General features: G+C 49.7%; 1 protein-coding gene across 6 annotated transcripts in view; it reads right to left on the bottom strand.

Moving 5' to 3' along the window:
- plch1 (phospholipase C, eta 1) overlaps positions 1-22,944 on the bottom strand; it is a 130,607-nt gene that overhangs the window by 82,167 nt on the left and 25,496 nt on the right. Inside the window, exon 1 of one of the 6 annotated variants that reach the window (XM_045220242.1) lies at positions 16,076-16,506. The exons of the other annotated variants lie outside the window; for them this stretch is intronic. Coding sequence (XP_045076177.1) covers positions 16,076-16,118 — 43 coding nt within the window. The 5' untranslated portion in view covers positions 16,119-16,506. Of the gene's footprint in view, positions 1-16,075; positions 16,507-22,944 lie in introns of those variants that run through there. 6 annotated transcript variants of the gene reach the window in all.

Below are 22,944 nucleotides of genomic sequence, written 5' to 3'. Positions count from 1 at the left end.
TTCGAAATGCCTACAAGGCTCTCCCTCACCCTCCCTTTGGCAAATCAGATCACGACTCCATTTTGCACCTCCCTTCGTATAGGCAAAACTCAAACCTGGAAGTACCCGTGCTAAGGTCTATTCAACGCTGGTCTGACCAATCGGAATCCATGCTTCAAGATTGTTTTGATCACGCAGACTGGGATATGTTCCGGATAGCCTCAGAGAACTACATTGACGTTTACACGGACACAGTGACTGAGTTCATCAGGAAGTGTATAGGGGATGTTGTTCCCACGGTGTCTATTAAAACCTACCCAAACCAGAAACCGTGGATAGATGACAGCATTCGCGCAAAACTGAAAGCGTGAACCAGAGCATATGAGCGGAGTGGAGCGGTGAGAATCTCAGCTCCTCGCTCACGGAGCTGTTCACCCCTCCGCTCCCCCCGCTCAAAGCCACATCAGGCCAGTCCGCTCATTATCACTCAGCGCTCAACGCAGTTTGCATCGCGCTCCACTCAAATCGCCCCCCGCTCACTCCAAAAAAAGAACAAAATCTGCATGTATTTCACTTTTAGCTTAAACCACAGCCTTACTTTATCTCCCCGAATTTGTTGCGTACAGACTCATCTCGGATTATCCATTCTGTCTTGAAACGGGGATCTAACACTGACGCTAAAATGAGATGTTAATCAGTATAGTATATTCCATAGCGAATTGACACGTTGTTTGCCAATGTTTCTGCAAAAGCAGCGATGCCCATTGGAAGTGCAGCGTGAGTGTAATCGGTGAGCAGGGATTTGATTTCTGTGACAGCAGGGAGGATCATCCCCAGGTTCCCCAGTTCCTTCTGCATTTTGTCTGTGAGATCTGCTAGTGGTGTCAGCACACTGACAAGGTGCGTCAGCTGCCGTACTTGATTCAGGGTGATGTTAGCAACATTAGACTTGAGTTTGTTTTGCCATAACGGGTCTTTTTTTGGAACAACCAGATGAACGACTGAATCATCCGCAGCTGGCTGCTCCATCGAATGGCGCAGGCATTTGTGGGGGCGGACACCTAATTGGTCGGTTTCCTCTGTGCTCTTGCGTACACTTTTCACCAGGTGCCCGACTTTCACTAACAGCCTATTAATGTTGTCGTGCTCGTTAAAGGCGTTTTTGATCGCCAGCTGAAGCATGTGAATGGGGCATCTCAGATGTAAATTTGACAAAGTAAAGTACTGATTTATCATAGTTTCTTGGGGGGGTGTAGCCCGGTTGAGCTGCGCTGGCGAAGTGTTGCATCCCTTCGCGTTCTCCTTTACTCAGCGGTTCATAGTCCATGAAAATCATTTCAAAAAATGCTACATCCAGCTCTCTTTTTCTCTCCCTTGTTATGGTTAGGCCTTTGCGTGCAGTGAATTGTCAGAACGCTGAGTGTGGATGTGGTGCAGGGAATCAAGCGCAGGAACAAGGGTGTTCGTCAACAGACTTTAGTAATCCAAAATAGAACTCCAAACAGGTGAATAGCCAACCCAACCGGGAGGCAAGAACAAATTACGCACACACACAACAGTGCGTAAAAACAAGAAAAGGCGCACGCAGTGCGGACTCTCGACAACAAACAATACGAGAGAGAAAACCCATCAACAGTAACAGCTGACATAACAATCACACATAACACCTGACCCAACACACGATAACTAAATAGGAAACAAAATCAAACACTAACAAGGGACAGGTGTACAAACAGACAAAACCAAACAAACATGAAACATCGAACGGTGGCAGCTAGTACTCCGGGGACGACGACCGCCGAAGCCTGCCCGAACAAGGAGGAGGAGCAGCCTCGGCCGAAACCGTGACAGTACCCCCCCCTTGACGCGCGGCCCCAGCCGTGCGCCGATCCCGGCCTCGGGGACGACCAGGACGACGCGGAGCAGGGCGCGTAGGGTGACCCCGATGGAACTCGGTCAGCAGGGACAGGTCTAATATGTCCCTCCTCGGCACCCAGCACCGCTCCTCCGGGCCGTACCCCTCCCACTCCACGAGATATTGGAGACCCCCCATCCGGCGTCTCGAATCAAGGATGGACCTCACAGTGTGCGCCGGAGCCCCTCGATGTCCAACGGGGCGGAGGAGTCTCCTCTATCTCATAGTCCTGGAGTGGACCAGCTACCACCGGCCTGAGGAGAGACACATGGAACGAGGGGTTAATATTCCTGTAATCAATAGGCAGTTCTAACCTGTAACACACCTCGTTCAACCTCCTCAGGACTTTGAATGGCCCCACAAACCGCCGACCCAGCTTCCGGCAGGGCAGGCGGAGGGGCAGGTTTCTGGTCGAGAGCCAGACTCGATCTCCAGGTGCGTATACAGGCCCCTCACTGCGGTGGAGTTCGGCGCTCGTCTTATGCCGACGGATGGCCCGCTGCAGATGGACGTGGGCAGCGTTCCATGTCTCCCTCCGAGCGCCGCACCCACTCATCCACCGCAGGGGCCTCGATCTGGCTCTCGTGCCAAGGTGCCAGAACCGGCTGGTACCCTAACACACACTGGAAAGGGGGTTAGTTGGGTGGAGGAGTGGCGGAGAGAGTTCTGCGCCATCTCGGCCCACGGAACGTATCTCGCCCACTCCTCCGGCCGGCCCTGGCAATAAGACCTCAGAAACCTACCCACATCCTGGTTGACACGTTCAACCTGCCCATTACTCTCCGGGTGGTAACCCGAGGTAAGGCTCACCGAAACCCCCAACCGTTCCATAAAGGCTCTCCACACTCTGGAGGTGAACTGGGGGCCTCGATCAGACACTATATCCTCGGGTACCCCGTAATGCCGGAAGACATGGGTAAACAGAGCCTCAGCGGTCTGTAGGGCAGTAGGGAGACCCGGCATGGGAAGGAGACGACAGACTTCGAGAACCGATCCACAACGACCAGGATGGTAGTATTCCCCTGTGAGGGGGGAAGGTCTGTAACAAAGTCCACCGAGAGGTGGGACCAGGGTCGTTGTGGAACGGGCAGGGGTTGTAGCTTACCCCTGGGCAAATGTCTGGGCGCCTTACACTGTGCACACACCGAACAGGAGGAGACATAAACCCTCACATCCCTGGCTAACGTTGGCCACCAGTACTTAGTGCTAAGGCAGTGAACTGTCCGGCCGATACCTGGATGTCCAGAGGAGGGGACGTATGAGCCCAATAAATGAGGCGATCGCGTACCTCGAGCGGAACGTACGTCCGACCCACTGGACACTGTGGAGGACTTGGGTCGGTGCGTAACGCCCGCTCGATCTCTGCATCGACCTCCCATACCACCGGTGCCACCCGACAAGACTTTGGTAGTATGGGAGTGGGCTCAACGGACCTCTCCTCCGTGTCATACCGCCGAGACAGGGCATCTGCCTTCCCGTTCTGGGACCCAGGGATGTAAGTGATTTTAAACACAAACCGGGCTAGAAACATAGTCCAGCGGGCCTGGCGAGGATTCAGTCTCCTAGCTGCCCGGATGTACTCCAGGTTACGGTGGTCCGTCAAAATGAGGAAAGGGTGTTGAGCCCCCTCAAGCCAATGCCTCCACACCTTTAGGGCCTGTACCACGGCTAACAGCTCCCTGTCCCCTACGTCATAATTCCGCTCCGCCGGACTGAGCTTCTTAGAATAAAAGGCACAGGGGCGGAGCTTAGGTGGTGTGCCAGACCGTTGTGAGAGGACGGCCCCAATACCGGCCTCGGACGCGTCTACCTCTACCTGGAATGGTAAAGCGGGATCCGGATGCGCCAACACCGGCGCCGAGGTAAACAGGTCCTTCAGTCTCCCAAAAGCCCTGTCCGCCTCAGCAGACCACCGCAAGCGCACCGGACCCCCCTTCAACAGAGACGTTATGGGAGCTGCCACCTGTCCAAAACCCCGAATAAACCTCCGGTAATAATTCGCAAAACCCAAGAACTGTTGCACCTCTTTCACAGTGGTTGGGGTTTGCCAATTACGCACAGCTGACACCCGGTCAACCTCCATCTTCACCCCTGACGCAGACAACTGATAACCCAAAAAGGAGACCGACTTCTGAAAGAACAGACATTTCTCTGCCTTGACATATAGGTCATGCTCCAACAGTCTCCTCAACACTCGGCGCACCAGGGCTACATGCTCAGCTCGGGTAGAACTGTACACCAGAATATCGTCTATGTACACGACTACTCCCTGCCCCTGCATGTCCCGGAAAATCTCATCTACAAAGGATTGGAAGACTGAGGGAGCATTCATTAACCCATATGGCATGACGAGATACTCGTAATGACCGGAGGTCGTGCTAAATGCTGTCTTCCATTCATCGCCCTCTCTAATGCGCACCAAGTTATATGCGCTCCTGAGATCCAATTTTGTGAAGAACTGAGCACCGTGTAATGACTCCGTCATAGTCGCAATCAGAGGAAGTGGATAACTGTACTTCACCGTAATCTGATTGAGACCGCGGTAATCAATACACGGGCGCAAACCTCCATCTTTTTTCTTCACAAAAAAGAAGCTTGAGGAAGCGGGTGAAGTGGAGGCCCGTATGTATCCCTGTCTCAGAGACTCGCCGATGTAAGTTTCCATCGCCTTCCTCTCCTCTTGAGACAAGGGATACACATGGCTCCGCGGGAGGGCTGCTCCTGACTGGAGATCTATCGCACAATCCCCCTGTCTATGAGGCGGCAGCTGCGCCGCCCTAGTCTTACTAAACACCAGTTTCAAATCCTCATACTCAGGGGGAATATGCAGTGCTGGCATTAGATTCGGACTTTCCACCGAGGTCGCCCCTATGGAAACACCCAGACACAGCCCCTCACACTGAGCAGACCACCCTTTAAGAGCTTTCTCTCGCCACGAAATAGTAGGGTCATGGGTAATCAACCAGGGAAGCCCCAGCACCACCGGATACGCAGGAGAGTCAATCAGATAGAGCTGAATCGTCTCCTCATGACCCCCCTGCGTCACCATCTTAAGGGGCGCTGTGACCTCCCTAATCAACCCAGATCCTAACGGACGGCTATCTAGGGCATGTACAGGGAAAGGCTGATCAACAGGAAGGAGAGGAATCCCTAACTCTACACAGAACTGGCGATCTACAAAATTCCCAGCTGCGCCTGAATCTACGAGCGCCTTATGCTGGGAACGAGGTGCAACCTGTGGAAAACAAACAGGCAAGGTTATGTGAACGACAGAAAGCTCTGGGTAAGTAGGGCGCCTACTCACCTGGGAGGACTCCCCAATGCGTGGCCTGCCTTCACCTCCACCGGGGGACCTTCCCCAACACCTAGCCGCGGTGTGCCCTCCACGGCCACAGTTGGTGCAGGGAACGGCCCCCCTCGGGTTCCTACTCCTCCGTTCTCTAGCGCCAGCACCTCCGAGCTCCATAGGGCTCGGCTCGGAGGTACCGGAAGGTGGAATGGGCAACCCCCACCCGGGACGTCCACGGGTGGCGAGCAGGGTGTCCAGCCGAATGGCCATGTCGACCAGTTGGTCAAACGACAACGTGGTATCCCTGCACGCCAACTCTCTCTGGACGTCCTCCCGGAGGCTGCAGCGGAAGTGGTCTATGAGGGCCCGCTCATTCCACCCTGCATCTGCCGCTAGAGTCCGGAACTCCAAAGCAAAATCCTGTGCGCTCCTCATCCCCTGTCGGAGGTAGAACAGACGCTCCAGAACTCCGCATAGGTAATAGTAGCGGCGTTTATTCTCCTCCATTCGGCGTTGGCCCACTCCAACGCCTTGCCGGTGAGACAGGAGATGAGGGCGGAGACGCTCTCGTGTCCCGAGGGCGCCGGGTGTACGGTGGCGAGGTAGAGCTCCACTTGCAGCAGGAACCCTTGACACCCGGCAGCGGAGCCGTCGTACGCCCTCGGGAGCGAGAGCCGAATCCCGCTGGGTTCCGGAAGGGGGACAGGAGGACTGACCGATGGGGATGGTCCGGTAGGTGGGGGCGTGGGTACCCCGCTGCTTTCCCATCGGTGGAGAGTGTTCATCACCCGATCCAGGGCGTGACCGATCTGGTTGATCCTGTCCTCCTGCCCACGAAGACGGTCCTCCATAATGTCCGTTGGCGCGGTTGCTCCTGCTGATTCCATGGGTTGATGTGTGATTCTGTCAGAACGCTGAGTGTGGATGTGGTGCAGGGAATCAAGCGCAGGAACAAGGGTGTTCGTCAACAGACTTTAGTAATCCAAAATAGAACTCCAAACAGGTTGTGACGTCACGAGAGGCTACACAGCTTTCAGCGGGATTGCTCAAGTAGTGCAAGGAGACAAGGTTCAAACAAAACAAGGATTTTATTATAGGTCTTGGGAAATTAACGAAAATATAACAAAATTCTGTTCTCTTGTGGCTCTTTAAGGGTTAACAGTTCAGGGATGTCTCTTCCACATCCAAAATCATAATTCTCACTCGCTCAAATAACTTTTCCCCAGTCTTACTGTATTCCACGTTGCAGCTAGTGGCCAACCCAGCAAAACGTCCTTCCAAATGTCCCACACGTATTTCCACCGGTGCATATATCCAAAGGTGAGTATTTCCCAAAGGTAAGTATCTCCAAATCCTTATATTCCTCATGGAAGTGGACTTGCAGCACTCTTGTCCTCCAGAGAGCCCAGGTTGGAGACTGTGTCTCTTCACCCCCCACACACCCCCTCAGTGTGTCTCTTCCCTTCCCAAAACCTTCAGCTCATCAGCTCCTGATTTGTTTCAGGTGCGTGGGAAGATTGGCCATAGAGGGGTGGAGTTCCCGACCATACCAGCAGATGGAGCCATAGCTGTCTGGGTTTGCAGCCACCTCAGGGGGATGTAACGTCCCTCCAGGACACAGCCTCTCGTGACATCACACATCCCCCTCCTCGGGACCGACGTCCTCGTCGGGGTAAAGGCAGCGAAGAAGGCATCACGCCGGGAGAGGGCGTCCGCATTGCCGTGGTGCTTGCCAGCCTGCTCTCTCTTCAACTCCTCCACCTCTAGGACCAGGGACTCAGCCTCCTGTTGTCTCTCCTTGAGTTTCTTACTGAACGCATCAGCCTTGGTTTTAGCAGAGCTTAGCTTCTGTTGAGCAGCTTTCAGTTCCTTCTCTCTCTCTGCCTCCGCATTCTTCATCTTGTTCTCCAACACCTTGTACTCCTCTGCCTTCTTCTGGACCTCCTTACTACTGCGCAGGGTCTCCTCACACTCCTCGATGGTCCTGCGCAGCCTCTCCAGCTCCTCCTGTTGCTTATGGAAGGAGCTCTGTTGGAGTTTAGCCTGGAGGATATCTAACTCTTCTGTCTTCATGTCTAACTGTTGCTTTAACAAACGATACCTCTCAGCGGTCCCCTTCAGACCAGACAGTTCTTTGTCCAGATTCTGTAGCTCCGTCTCCGTGTCGGTCTGGGCACCTGCCATCCCTATCAGAGCCCGGGCGGGAGTGAGTAATTCGGAGGATTGCACCGGAGCCTTCCCAGGATGAGTCTTGCCTCTCCGTTTCCGAGGTACTCGGGTTATCCTCTCCTGAGACTCTCTCCAGAGTGGGTAAAAGGCTGGGCAGTCTCGTCCAATTAGGACAGGGACGGGGAGGGAATCAACCACCCCCGCCGTCGTGTGTATGGTTCCCCGTGTGCTGGTCATTGTAAGTTCAGTAATGGGGTATTCTCTGGTGTCCCCATGGACACAGGAAACTGGGAGGACTTTCCCCGGGGTCAGACACGTTGGGCCCACCAAATCCTTACGCACCAGGGTGGCCCGGCTACCAGAATCCAGTAAGGCCTCCACATCATGGTGATTCACAGTTACCGGGCAGGTGGGGGGGTCGATCTGGGCCGCCATCTACGACTCCCAAGAGCGAGGCAAAACGGTGTGTGGGTGCTGAGCTGGAGGACTCCGCAGTGGGCATAGGTTCCTCGGCTGGTTTCCCACACTGCCAGGAGATATGTCCCATCTCCCCACACCGGTAACACTGTCGAGTTTCCCCCTCCTGGTGTACTCTTCTTGGACCCGCCTGGTTTCTGGCTCCCCCTGGAGCCGGGATAAGTCCTGACGTGGCTGGGTTCGAGACCTTGGGGTCCTTTGGACGGGTTCTTCCCATTTGTGGTGGGGCCGCACTCCTGGGGTCTTTTTCGGGAAGCATTCAGCATCTCCGCTGTGGCCTGGTACTTTTCCACAGCTTCCACGGTCAGATCAGCCGTGGTCAAGGCCTGTTGACTGATGAACCGTTTTGCCTCATAAGGCAGGGCGCGTAGGTAACGATCCACCACAACGGCCTCCACCACCGCCGCTGCTGTATTCCTCTGCGGATCCAGCCATTTCCTTGCGATTCGGACAAGTTCATGCATCTGCGCCCGAGGAGGTTGGTCTGGTTGGAAGGTCCAGCTGTGAAAGCGCTGGGCCATACCAAACTTTGTGAGTCCATATCTGCTGAGGATCTCAGACTTCAGGGCATCATAGTCAGTAACCTGGTCAGGGCCCAGGTCCCGGACAGCATTCAGCGATTCCCCGGTTAGAAAGGGGGCTAACAGACCAACCCACTGTTGCTTGGGCCAGGCTTCCCTAGTGGCCGTGGCCTCAAATGCATGCAGGTATGCCTCAATGTCATCGGTAGCTCCCATCTTAGATATAAAGTCACTTGCCTTTATTGGGCGGGTATTTTGGACCACCCTCTGTCTCTGCAACTGCAATTCCTCTGCCTTCAGAAGGTTGGCTTTCTTTTGCTCCTCCAAGAGAGCCACGTTTGCTTGCATCTGGGCTTGCTGGCCAGCAACAAGAGCTTTCAATATGTCCTCCATTTCAGTCGGGCGGGGGAGCCTACGGCCAACTTGGAAAACTGGGTGATCAAACCTTCGGTATCCTCCTCTGACATGCACTATTAACGCTTGAGCGTGCCCGTATTCTCCACCATCTGTGACGTCACGAGAGGCTACACAGCTTTCAGCGGGATTGCTCAAGTAGTGCAAGGAGACAAGGTTCAAACAAAACAAGGATTTTATTATAGGTCTTGGGAAATTAACGAAAATATAACAAAATTCTGTTCTCTTGTGGCTCTTTAAGGGTTAACAGTTCAGGGATGTCTCTTCCACATCCAAAATCATAATTCTCACTCGCTCAAATAACTTTTCCCCAGTCTTACTGTATTCCACGTTGCAGCTAGTGGCCAACCCAGCAAAACGTCCTTCCAAATGTCCCACACGTATTTCCACCGGTGCATATATCCAAAGGTGAGTATTTCCCAAAGGTAAGTATCTCCAAATCCTTATATTCCTCATGGAAGTGGACTTGCAGCACTCTTGTCCTCCAGAGAGCCCAGGTTGGAGACTGTGTCTCTTCACCCCCACACACCCCCCTCAGTGTGTCTCTTCCCTTCCCAAAACCTTCAGCTCATCAGCTCCTGATTTGTTTCAGGTGCGTGGGAAGATTGGCCATAGAGGGGTGGAGTTCCCGACCATACCAGCAGATGGAGCCATAGCTGTCTGGGTTTGCAGCCACCTCAGGGGGATGTAACGTCCCTCCAGGACACAGCCTCTCGTGACATCACAAGGTGAATAGCCAACCCAACCGGGAGGCAAGAACAAATTACGCACACACACAACAGTGCGTAAAAACAAGAAAAGGCGCACGCAGTGCGGACTCTCGACAACAAACAATACGAGAGAGAAAACCCATCAACAGTAACAGCTGACATAACAATCACACATAACACCTGACCCAACACACGATAACTAAATAGGAAACAAAATCAAACACTAACAAGGGACAGGTGTACAAACAGACAAAACCAAACAAACATGAAACATCGAACGGTGGCAGCTAGTACTCCGGGGACGACGACCGCCGAAGCCTGCCCGAACAAGGAGGAGGAGCAGCCTCGGCCGAAACCGTGACATGAATAAACTTTTGAATTCCCTTTCTCTTGTTGCTGCTGCTGCTCCTCTCGCTCTATAAAATACAAATTCATGGACGACACAAATTAAATTAAACAGATGGATTCTGGGTCAGGCTTGAGCATGCTTCAGACTCGTGGTGTGAGCGAGCGAAATTGGAGCGGGACATAGGGCGACGCTCCGTCCTTTTAAAAATGACGCTCTGCGCTCTGTTCAAAATCCGTCCGCTCACGCTCCACGCTCGCTCCCGCTCCACTCCGCTCATATGCTCTGGCGTGAACCACCGCATTTAACCATGGCAAGGTGACTGGGAATATGGTTGAATACAAACAGTGTAGTTATTCCCTTCGTTAGGCAATCAAACAGGCAAAACGTCAGTACAGAGACAAAGTGGAGTCGCAATTCAATGGCTCAGACACGAGACGTATGTGGCAGGGTCCACAGACAATCACGGATTACAAAGGGAAAACCAGCCACGTCGCAGACACCAACGTCTTGCTCCCAGACAAGCTAAACACCTTCTTCACCCGTTTTGAGGATAACACCGACGCGGCCCGCTCCCAAGGACTGTGGACTCTCGTTCTCTAAATAAAACCCCTAATACATATTCCTGCGCCTGTCTTCTAATCATTATACAACGTGACAGTTCCAGGTAGAACCCTTTGGAGTTCCATGTAGAACCCTTTCCACAGAGGGCTCTACATGGAAACCAAAATGGTTCTACCTGGAACCAAGAAGGATTCTACCTGGAACCAAAAAGGGTTCTCTATATGGGGACAGCCGAAGAACCCTTTTGGAACCCTTTTTTCTAAGAGTGTATGACTAATGTGACCCAACGCATGTTCTTTCCTCTCCACATGATGAGGGTTGAAATTGGTAAAACCACAGCCTTATATAGAACATATCATGCCTGACTCTAGGTTTACAAGCTATAAACGTATATTTTTTTACTCTTACCATCATCACAGTCAAAGATCAGACTGTAAATCTCAAATACATCACACTACAGACCACCAAACTCTCTCTCTCTCTCTTTGGTACTAGGTAGAACCCTTTTGTTTCCAGGTAAAACCCCTGGGTGGCTTAAACAAAGAAGAGTTGGTTTGTAACACGGCAAATTGATACACTCATACAGTATACACACACACACACACACACACACACACGGCCAGCGATAAATGCATAAAAACACACAAAAACAAAATCCACATGCATACAGTGCATTCGGAAAGTATTCAGACCCCCTGACTTTTACCACATTTTGTTACATTACAGCCTTATTCTAAGATGGATTAAATTTGTTTTTTTCCTCATCAATCCACACACAATACCCCATAAGGACAAAGCTGAAACAGTTTTTTAGAAAATGTTGCTAATTTATTTAAAAAATGAAACAGAAATACCTAACTTACATAAGTATTCAGACCCGTTGCTATGAGACTCAAAATTGAGCTCAGGTGCATCCTGTTCCATTGAACATCCTTGAGATGTTTCTACAACTTGATTGCAGTCCACCTGTGGTAAATTCAATTGATTGGACATGATTTGGAAAGGCACACACCTGTCTATATAAGGTCCCACAGTTGACAGCGCATGTCAGAGCAAAATCTAAGCAATGAGGTTGAAGGAATTGTCCGTAGAGCTCCGAAACAGGATTGTGTCGAGGCAACGATCTGTGGAAGGGTACCAAAAAATGTCTGCAGCATTGAAGGTCCCCAAGAACACAGTGGCCTCCATCATTCTTAAATGGAAGAAGTGTGGAACCACCAAGATTCTTCCTAGAGCTGGCCGCCCGGCCAAACTGAGCAATCGGGGGAGAAAGGCCTTGGTCAGGGAGGTGACCAAGAACCTGATGGTCACTCTGACAGAGCTCCAGAGTTCCTCTTGGAGATGGGAGAACCTTCCAGAAGGACAACCATCTCTGCAGCACTCCACCAATCAGGCCTTTATGGTAGAGAGGCCAGAAGGAAGCCACTCCTCAGTAAAATGCACATGACAGTCTGCTTAAAGTTTGCCAAAAGGCACCTAAAGGACTCTCAGACCATGAGAAACAAGATTATCTGGTCTGATGAAACCAAGATTTAACTATTTGGCCTGAATGCAAAGTGTCACGTCTGGAGGAAAGCTGGCACCATCCCTACGGTGAAGCTTGGTGGTGGCAGCATCATGCTGTGAGGATGATTTCCAGTGGCAGGGACTGGGAGACTAGTCAGGATCAAGGGAAAGATGAACGGAGCAAAGTACAGAGAGATCCTAGATGAAAACCTTCTCCAGAGTACTCAGGGCCTCAGACTGGGGTGAAGGTTCACCTTCCAACAGTACAACAACCCTAAGCACACAGCCAAGACAACGCAGGAGTGGCTTCGGTACAAGTCTCTGAATGTCCTTGAGTGGCCCAGCCAGAGTCCGGACTTGAATCCGAACGAACATCTCTGGAGAGACCTGAAAATTGCTGTGCAGCGACGCTCCCCATCGAACCTGACAGAGCTTGAGAGGATGTGCAGAGAAGAATGGGAGAAAATCCCCAAATACAGGTGTGCCAAGCTTGTAGCGTCATACCCATGAAGACTCAAGGCTGTAATCGCTGCCAAAGTGCTTCAGCAAAGTACTGAGTAAAGGGTCTGAATACTTATGTAAATGTGATATTTCAATTTTCTATTGTTTTATTTTTAATAATATTCTAAAAACCTGTTTTTGCTTTGTCAATATGTAGATTGATGAGGGGAAAAAACTATGTAATCCATTTTAGAATAAGGCTGTAACGTAACAAAATGTGGAAAAAGTCAAGGGGTCTGAATACTTTCCGAATGTACTGTACCTGATACCATCAGCTCCTCAACAAGTGATTTCCATAATGCATGGCCTCCTGTCGCTCTGATACCCTTGAGAATCCAACCCTGGTCAAAACTCAGCCTCTAGTATGCAATGCATGTTTCTGCAAGTCATTTGCGATACAATAAAAATTTAAATAAATAAAAACATGTGCTTAACAAATCATGCCAGGGACCAACTAAACACAGTGACAGATATCTGATCTTTGGAATTCTATGTAAATGCAAACCACAAATTATTTGGCTGAGGATTGGTGAAGGGAGGAGAGGAGAGGTGAAGGGAGGAGAGGAGAGGTGAAGGGAGGAGAGGAGAGGTGAAGGGAGGAGAGGAGAGGTGAAGGGAGGAGAGGAGAGGTGAAGGGAGGAGAGGAGAGGTGAAGGGAGGAGAGGAGAGGTGAAGGGAGGAGAGGCGAGGTGAAGGGAGGAGAGGAGAGGTAAAGGGAGGAGAGGAGAAGTGAAGGGAGGAGAGGTGAAGGGAGGAGAGGAGAGGTGAAGGGAGGAGAGGAGAGGTGAAGGGAGGAGAGGAGAGGTGAAGGGAGGAGAGGAGAGGTAAAGGGAGGAGAGGAGAAGTGAAGGGAGGAGAGGTGAATGGGGAGGAGAGGAGAGGTGAAGGGAGGAGAGGAGAGGTGAAGGGAGGAGAGGAGAGGTGAAGGGAGGAGAGGAGAGGAGAGGTGAAGGGAGAACAGGAGAAAGAAAGGGAGGAGAGGAGAGTGGAGGAAGGGGAGAAAAGAAAAGTGAAGAGAGTGAGCATGAAGAGTGGAGGAGATTAAATAAAACAGGATAATGAATAAAACAGATCAATAAAGGGAGGAGAATGACAGAGGGTATGGAGAAGATGTTAGCTCAGTTGGCAACTTTGCCCACCGAAGGGGAAAGAGACAGAGACGGAAAGAGAGATAGAGAGAGAAAAAAAGAGAGAGAAAAAGAGAAAGAGCAAGAAAGAGAGAGCGTGCTGAAATTCATCATCATCACCATCATCATCATCATCAGGAGAGGAAAGGCAGGATGATAAACTAATTTGATATGAAAAAGATATTAGCAACAGTGTGCCACTCTCACACACACACTTAGAAATAGAATGATGCCGCAAACACACACCCGTCGATCTCTCTCTCTCTCTGTCTCTCTTCTCTCTCTCGCTCTGACAGTGAGGAGTAGGCGTGGAAGTGCTCTGACAGTGAGGAGTAGGCGTGGAAGTGCTCTGACAGTGAGGAGTAGGCGTGGAAGTGCTCTGACAGTGAGGAGTAGGCGTGGAAGTGCTCTGACAGTGGGGAGTAGGCGTGGAAGTGCTCTGACAGTGGGGAGTAGGCATGGAAGTGCTCTGACAGTGGGGAGTAGGCGTGGAAGTGCTCTGACAGTGAGGAGTAGGCGTGGAAGTGCTCTGACAGTGAGGAGTAGACGTGGAAGTGCTCTGACAGTGGGGAGTAGGCGTGGAAGTGCTCTGACAGTGGGGAGTAGGCGTGGAAGTGCTCTGACAGTGAGGAGTAGGCGTGGAAGTGCTCTGACAGTGGGGAGTAGGCGTGGAAGTGCTCTGACAGTGGGGAGTAGGCGTGGAAGTGCTCTGACAGTGAGGAGTAGGCGTGGAAGTGCTCTGACAGTGGGGAGTAGGCGTGGAAGTGCTCTGACTGTGGGGAGTAGGCGTGGAAGTGCTCTGACAGTGGGGAGTAGGCGTGGAAGTGCTCTGACAGTGAGGAGTAGGCGTGGACGTTTGACACTAATGCGGCTTTCTAGGACTGTGGGTTGCACCAAACAGCCTGTGAAGCAGACTCTGTTTAACCTTTTACTACAGTGGGCTAAATCAGGGTCACACAGAGGGTTTCTTGGTTGTCTTAAACAAATCTACTTTGAAACAAAAGTATACACCTGGTTATGGGCTTAAAAAAAGAAGACACCTATACCATGTCAGATATAGAGTTTAGTTTTTGCATCCCATTACTACACTTTATATACATCACAGAAGACTGAAATATAACCAAACCGTTTAACATAGAAACACCGGATTTGTTTATGAATTATTAAATTATGAAAAATATGAATAGCATTCCACCCATGAGGCCACTAGAGGGCGATCTGGTCATTTGACTGCAGGAAAGGGCTACCAATCTGGGGCATAGGCATCCACTCACCATATAATACCAGCTATACTGTATACAGTCATAAAGGTACATGGTGCAGAAAATCTCCCCTTAGTGTTTCTATCTATAGCTCAGGTCAACAGTAAATATATCACTATGTGTTAGAAAACACTAGGCTAACATCACACACTATAGCCTATAGGTCTAGGCTAACATCACACACTATAGCCTATAATAACCTCTGCTACTTTATCTGCATTTTATAGGCCAATATATTTGGGAAATAGATTAGAAAGCTGATCAACTGTGAAGTGTGAATGACCAACAGTTTGCTGTCACCCTTCAATACACGTCACGGAATGCTGGTGGCCTTCAATGTGCACAAGTCTCCTCTGGCTAGAAAGAGGGGTTACATTGTTTGACAGATTAATGTTCTGAGCCTTTTTAAGCTCAATTATGTTCGTGGGTGGACTGGTCCATTTTTTGCAGAGTGGGCCTGTCTAATTTGGGTTTTTGCGCAAAATGATCATTATCTGGCTATTAACCGGGCCTTAGGGAATAATTGGCAGTGTGGGGGTCTTAAGGGAGGGGGGATGTTTGGTCCTAGTCTTCCCCTGAATATGTTCTCCCTACAGTCAGAAGTGTTCAATTTTATTTTAAAATAAAATAAAATACTGAAGAAAATTGGATTAAAATAACTGAATGGTTATCCTACACAACCTATTTGGTTCACATTGGCAGAATGAATGTGTATCTAACTGTATCAACAAGCGCACATGCAACTCTTGCAGATAAGGCCGGAAAAAAACGGATTTTCTGCCCCCTCGCGACAGACAGCCAGCAGGGAAGAGAAGGCATTCCGCTGCAGCACCACGGACAGCTCCCATCATGCGCTGCCTTTCACTCCCGAGGAGTGGGCGTGCGCTCTCGGGTTCCACAGCTTACTGTTCTACAAAGACAAACATGTTTCCTGGCAAGACAAAAAGTCAAATTGAAAACGTCCTAGGATCATACCAAAAAATGGTTATTTTTAAACAAATTGGCTACATAGTAAAGACATTAAAGCATGGACTGATGTTGCACTCACAACAATGTAGTGATCCCCCCCACACACCTATGCATAACAAATGCTTATTTATCACAGTCACAATGACAGCCAAAAAAAAAAATATATATATATATAGGCATATCAAACAAGTCAAATTAAGAATTTAGGAATGGTGCAATCCAGGTTTACACATCGGCTACATTTTGATAATACGCCCTCACCCCTCACCACTTAGCATTCCATTAAACATACATTGAAATTGAGTAGAATTGAGTAGAACGCTTACCCTTTTCAAAACTGAGATTTTTGGATACCTCGAGTTCAGCCATTTAAGACTGATTTTGTGTTTGCATAGCCTTGGATAAGTAATTCCTCTCCAGGATAAAGGGGGAGCGATGCTGTTTTGAGGTAGTGCTCTCAATGAGTTGTTGTCCTTCCATCCACTTTGGACATCCTTTCTAGTAGGTAGTCTCCAGTACGGTACCCTAGTTGCCAAGACGTAAAATGCCATCTATTGTTCTGAAATTACCTCGTGTCCCCATGTTGTTCCTAGTCCAAATGGAACCGCATGTTTATATCCATGTCACACAGTCCCCACACGACCCATAGACGGAACTGAACTGACACAGACAGGACCCTCTGCACGCTCCACAAAACCTGCCGCCTGTCTCTCCTGCGCAACATACACACGCATGTCTCTGCTTTACTCTGCGCAGAGAGAGCAGAGGTGATGGAAGGTGTTTACAATCCTCACACCGGTCGCGTCGAGCGACGATACCATTTTCTTGACAAATTTACGCGATTGCCTGGCGAGGGGTAGGAGTGGGGCTGTCATAAACGGGGAGCTAGTGATAAAGGATAAAGGTCTACGACCTCGCAAGGGACACAAAATAGCCTAACCAAATTGCAGATAGGCTATGAACAAAAATCATTCACAGGATGTTTGCCATGTAGGCTAATTGAAGACAGTTCTGTGTGATTTGACATCGAGTTGCATTTCAGTCTTACAATTGTGTTCCAGGGGAATCAAGAATGGAAAACTTAAAACTTTTGTTTTTGACAGACATTCTACTACCTCTCATCTCACCGGCTCTGACTTGGGATAGGGTGTTCGAACAGCAGGTCTCGAGAAGGGAAACCGTTTATTTATTATTTGTACTTGCTCTGCTTTCTTTATGCAGGATGATATTAATACCACGTGTGCCCTGCCACTGTTGCCACAAACTATTTCACCAAATGGAAACACATCACCCATAAATTATCCCTTTAGGCTATGTTTGTTTTTCCTTTAATTTAGGCTTCTGTGTGGAAAGGAAATCGCCCTGGGGCTTCGTCAAACAATTACCAAGTATTTTCCTCGCTTGACGAATGGATTTGCTCATCAGAAGGCTACCTGCTTGACGGTTTGAATTGAATAATAGGGTATCACTGTGAAAATTGTAATAACATGTAGCCTCACTAATAATATGCCATTTAGCAGAAGCTTTTATCCAAAGCGACTTACAGTCATGTGCGCATACATTTTTACGTATGGGTAGTCCCGGGGATCGTACCCACTACCCTGGCGTTACAAGCGCCATGCTCTACCAATTGAGCAACAGAGGACCACACTTGCTACCCACTGGGCAAAAACTGGTTGAATCAATGTTGTTTCCACGTCATTTCAACAAAACAATTAAACGTGATGACGTTAGTCAACCGATTAGAAAAAAAGTCATGAAGGTAAGGGAATTTCGCCATTTATTCACCCAACGTTTAACCTGAATCCAATGACATGGTGACATTTTTTGTTCATTTCACGTTGAATTCACGTTAGTTGACAACTCAACGAAATGTAAATACAAACAACACGTCGGGAGAGGTTGTGTTTTTCTCTAGCTGGAGGTAAGCAGGAGGTAAGCTTCTCATATGGTGTTGAGTAAAGCTTAACCATGTATTAGATCGTAGGTAGGTAGTTAGTTGTAGTTAGGTATTGTATTTATCATAGGTTAGTATTGTTGTTATTGTAGGTTTCCGTAGGTAATAGTAGGTTAGTATCGAAGCACGAGGCTAGCTAGCTAGCGGGTAGCTTCTGGTAACGATTAGCAACGGTGGAGAGCTGTTTCCAATGTTAATGTGCTGCTAGCCAACGTTTAATTTTTTGCTGCGTTATGCGTTATGAAAGGAACTAGACACGGACATGAATTATCTGTTTAGTGTGCTAACACACTCTTGGCAGTTTGTTGTAACCAAGTATTGGTGCTAAATTGTGTGTTAATGGATGCTAGCTTGCTAGTTAGCTACGGCGTCATAGCTAGGCATCGTGGGTTGTTGTGGTTAGTTACTGTAGGTTGGCAGTGTCTTCGGCCGTGCCGGCTGTAGCACGGGCGAGCTAACTAGCTGTTTTTTCGAACAGAGTCAGAGTCAACACAGTAGCCATTGTGTGCCGGGGGTAGCACGAAGCTAGCTAGCTAGCCGTTCTTCAAACAAAGTCAACACAGTGGCCATTGCTAGCTACCCAACACGACCAGCTAACTGTACGGTAGTAGCCAAATACAATATACTTGTCCTAGCTAGCCAACGTTTAATCATTGCTGCTTCATGAAAGGAACTAGACACAGACACGAATGATCTGTTTAGTGTGTTATCACACTATTGGTGGTTTGTTGTGACCAAGTGTTGGTGCTAAACGGTGTGTTATTGTTATTGGATGCTAGCTTGCTAGTTAGCTATGGTGTCATAGTTAGCTAGCTGAATAAAGTGGGTTGAGTCTATTCCTTTAAACATTGAACCGCTGTGGTTCACAACAATTCTGATTTCTAAAGGTGGAAGTTGGGAGAGTTTTTGTTCGGGTGGTTCAGTGAAACAATTTTAGTTTCTGAGGTAGAAGTTTTTGGTGAGGAGGCCCTGCTCTCTCCTCTCCCAGATGCTTAGCTCATTTCATTCCGATCTCTTGCATTTTTGTAGCCATTTGCTACAGCCTGTCAACTATGCCTCTGCCTATCCCTGTTCTCTCCTCTCTGCACAGGCTACACAAACGCACCACACCGCGTGGCTGCTGCCTCTCTAACCTGGTGGTCCCTGCACGCACCCCACACCTGGAGTTCCAGGTCGCAGGCAGCCTCTGGAACTGCCGTTCTGCTGCCAACAAAGCTGACTTCATCCCAGCCTATGCCAACCTCCAGTCCCTCGACTTCCTGGCGCTGACGGAAACATGGATCACCACTGAAAACACTGCTACTCCTACTGCTCTCTCCTCGTCTGACCATGTGTTCTCGCATACCCCGAGAGCATCTGGTCAGAGGGGTGGTGGTACAGGAATCCTCATCTCTCCCAAGTGGACATTCTCAATTTTTCCCCTAACCCATCTGTCTATCTCCTCATTTGAATTCCATGCTGTCACTAGCCCATTTAAGCTTAATATCCTTGTCATCTATCGCCCTCCAGGTTCCCTTGGAGAGTTCATCAATGAGCTTGACGCCTTGATAAGTTCCTTCCCTGAGGATGGCTCACCCCTCACAGTTTTGGGGGATTTCAACCTCCCTATGTCCACATTTGACTCATTTCTCTCTGCCTCCTTCTTTCCACTCCTCTCCTCTTTTGACCTCACCCTCTCACCGTCCCCCCCTACTCACAAGGCAGGCAATACGCTTGACCTCATCTTCACTAGATGCTGCTCCTCTACTAATCTCACTGCAACTCCCCTCCATGTCTCCGACCACTACTTTGTTTCCTTTTCTCTCTCGCTCTCCTCCCACACTACTCACTCTGCCCCTACACAGATGGTAATGCGCCGCCGCAACCTTCGCTCTCTCTCTCCCACTACTCTCTCCTCTTCCATCCTATCATCTCTTCTCTCTGCTCAATCCTTCTCCCTCCAATCTCCTGATTCTGCCTCCTCAACCCTCCTCTCCTCCCTTTCTGCATCCTTTGACTCTCTGTGTCCCCTATCCTCCCGGCCGGCTCGGTCCTCCCCTCCAGCTCCGTGGCTTGATGACTCATTGCGAGCTCACAGAACAGAGCTCCGGGCAGCGGAGCGGAAATGGAAGAAAACTAAACTCCCTGCCGACCTGGCATCTTTTCACTCCCTCCTCTCTACATTTTCTTCATCTGTTTCTGCTGCTAAGGCCACCTTCTACCACTCTAAATTCCAAGCATCTGCCTCTAACCCTAGGAAGCTCTTTGCCACATTTTCCTCCCTCCTGAATTCCCCCCTCCTCTCTCTCTGTGGATGACTTCGTCAACCACTTTGAAAAGAAGGTTGACGACATCCGATCCTCGTTTGTTAAGTCTAATGACACTGCTGGTCCTGCTCACACTGCCCTACCCTATGCTTTGACTTCTTTCTCCCCTCTCTCTCCAGATAAAATCCTGCGACTTGTGACTGCAGGCCGCCCAACAACCTGCCCGCTTGACCCCATCCCCTCCTCCCTTCTCCAGACCATCTCCGGTGACCTTCTCCCCTACCTCACCTCGCTGATCAACTCATCCTTGACCGCTGGCCATGTCCCTTCCGTCTTCAAGAGAGCGAGAGTTGCTCCCCCTTCTCAAAAAACCAACACTCGACCCCACTGATGTCAACAATTACAGACCAGTATCCCTTCTTTCTTTTCTTTCCAAAACTATTGAGCGTGCCGTCTTTAGCCAACTCTCTTGCTATCTCTCTCAGAATGACCTTCTTGATCCAAACCAATCAGGTTTCAGGACTGGTCATTCAACTGAGACTGCTCTTCTCTGTGTCACGGAGACTCTCCGCACTGCTAAAGCTAACTCTCTCTCCTCTGCTCTTGTCCTTCTAGACCTGTCTGCTGCCTTTGATACTGTGAACCATCAGATCCTCCCTCTCCACCCTCTCCGAGCTGGGCATCTCCGGCGCGGCTCACTCCTGGATTGCGTCCTACCTGACCGGTCGCTCCTACCAAGTGGCGTGGCGAGAAGCTGTCTCCGCACCACGTGCTCTCACCACTGGTGTCCCCCAGGGCTCAGTTCTAGGCCCTCTCCTTTTCTCCCCTATACACCAAGTCACTTGGCTCTGTCATATCCTCACATGGCCTTTCCTATCATTGCTACGCTGACGATACACAACTAATCTTCTCCTTTCCCCCTTCTGATAACCAGGTGGCGAATCGCATCTCTGCATGTCTGGCAGACATATCAGTATGGATGACGGATCACCACCTCAAGCTGAACCCTGGCAAGACGGAGCTGCTCTTCCTCCCGGGGAAGGACTGCCCGTTCCATGAACCTCGCCATCACGGTTGACAACTCCGCTGTGTCCTCCTCCCAGAGTGCGAAGAGCCTAGGCGTGACCCTGGACAACACCCTGTCGTTCTCCGCCAACATCAAGGCGGTGACCCGCTCCTGCAGGTTCATGCTCTACAACATTCGGAGAGTACGACCCTGCCTTACACAGGAAGCGGCACAGGTCCTAATCCAGGCACTTGTCATCTCCCGGCTGGACTACTGCAACTCGCTGTTGGCTGGCCTCCCTGCCTGTGCCATTAAACCCCTACAACTCATCCAGAATGCCGCAGCCCGTCTGGTGTTCAACCTTCCCAAGTTCTCTCACGTCACCCCCCTCCTCCGCACACTCCACTGGCTTCCAGTTGAAGCTCGCATCCGCTACAAGACCATGGTGCTTGCCTATGGAGCAGTGAGGGGAACGGCACCTCTGTACCTTCAGGCTCTGATCAGTCCCTACACCCAAACGAGGGCATTGCGTTCATCCACCTCTGGCCTGCTGGCTCCCTTCCTCTGCGGAAGCATAGTTCCCGCTCAGCCCAGTCAAAACTGTTCGCTGCTCTGGCACCCCAATGGTGGAACAAGCTCCCTCACGACGCCAGGACAGCGGAGTCACTCACCACCTTCCGGAGACATTTGAAACCCCACCTCTTTAAGGAATACCTGGGATAGGATAAAGTAATCCTTCTACCCCCCAAATTGTAAAGTGGTTCTCCCACTGGCTATAGGGTGAACGCACCAATTTGTGAGTCGCTCTGGCTAAGAGCGTCTGCTAAATGACGTTAATGTGCCCTTGAGCAAGGCACTTAACCCTAATTGCTCCTGTAAGTCGCTCTGGATAAGAGCGTCTGCTAAATGACTAAAATGTAAATGTAAAAATGTAAATAAAAACTAGATGTTGAAATGATGTCTGTGCGCAGTGGGTAGTCAATCTGATGAGAAACACACGGTAATATACAAACAGCAACACATGTATCGCTCATCTACTCCAAAATGTATAATTGCTGGAATTCAGCTTCAGGCTGTGGTTCAACATTACTCTGGAGGATTTATTGTTTGGGCTGATTATAGATTGAGCTGACATATGCAGCAGACCCTTTTGTCTGGGGGCGCGTTCCTCTGCCCAGGTCTTGCTGACACATGCCAGATATTACAACGCCCAGTGGCATGTACTCATGGATGCCAAGGCAAGCCAGGCTTCCCCAAAAAATTGACCAAAACCCCCCCAAAACTAAACATATAAAATAATGTATATTTCATTTCATAATTGTCCTTCATTTTGCAAGAGGCTGAGTGTATCTCACGGGAGAAAGCATCCTAGCAAGCAAAACAGCTCCCCTCTTTCTCAGTATGTGTTGCCTATCTATCTGATGCTGTCTGGTCAGAAAGAGTATGACATTGTTGCAGCCCGTAGCATTGAATGCAAGGTAAGCCAGCGAGCATTTGACCTCCCTTGATAAAAAAAATAAAATAGCCAATCAGTGTTGAGCTAAACTGAGTGAGCTCAACTGTGAATGGTCCTGGCACACCAAAAAAATGTGTCAAGGGAAGAGAGTTTGGATTTGGCTTCACACCAATCACATCACATCAAAAGCAGAACGTCATTTACAGAAAACACTTGAATTGTTGCATCTTGTTGTTGTCCTCCGGTGGCTAGCTAGCTAGCTAAAATCGTCCACTTCCTAAATTAGCCATGGATTGAGATAGGGATTTGGACTTAATTCTCCGTTATTCTGATTATAATGGTGATTCTGATCCAACCAAAAAATTCATACATTGTGCCCCCTGGCCTGAGATGATGGAAGTTCAACATGTAGCTAGATGTAGTAGGCTAATGTTAACTAGCTGGCCTGGCGCATCGTTGCCCATGAAAGTAAGTTAGGTTAGCGAGCAAGCATTTTAGCTAGGTAGCCTAGGACAACAAAAACTAAAAGT

The sequence above is a fragment of the Coregonus clupeaformis genome, chromosome 6 (genome assembly GCF_020615455.1).
Source record: "Coregonus clupeaformis isolate EN_2021a chromosome 6, ASM2061545v1, whole genome shotgun sequence".
NCBI classification, from domain to species: Eukaryota; Metazoa; Chordata; class Actinopteri; order Salmoniformes; family Salmonidae; genus Coregonus; species Coregonus clupeaformis.
The sequence above is the reverse complement of the archived record's forward strand: the minus strand, read 5'-3'. Positions and strand labels throughout refer to the sequence as shown.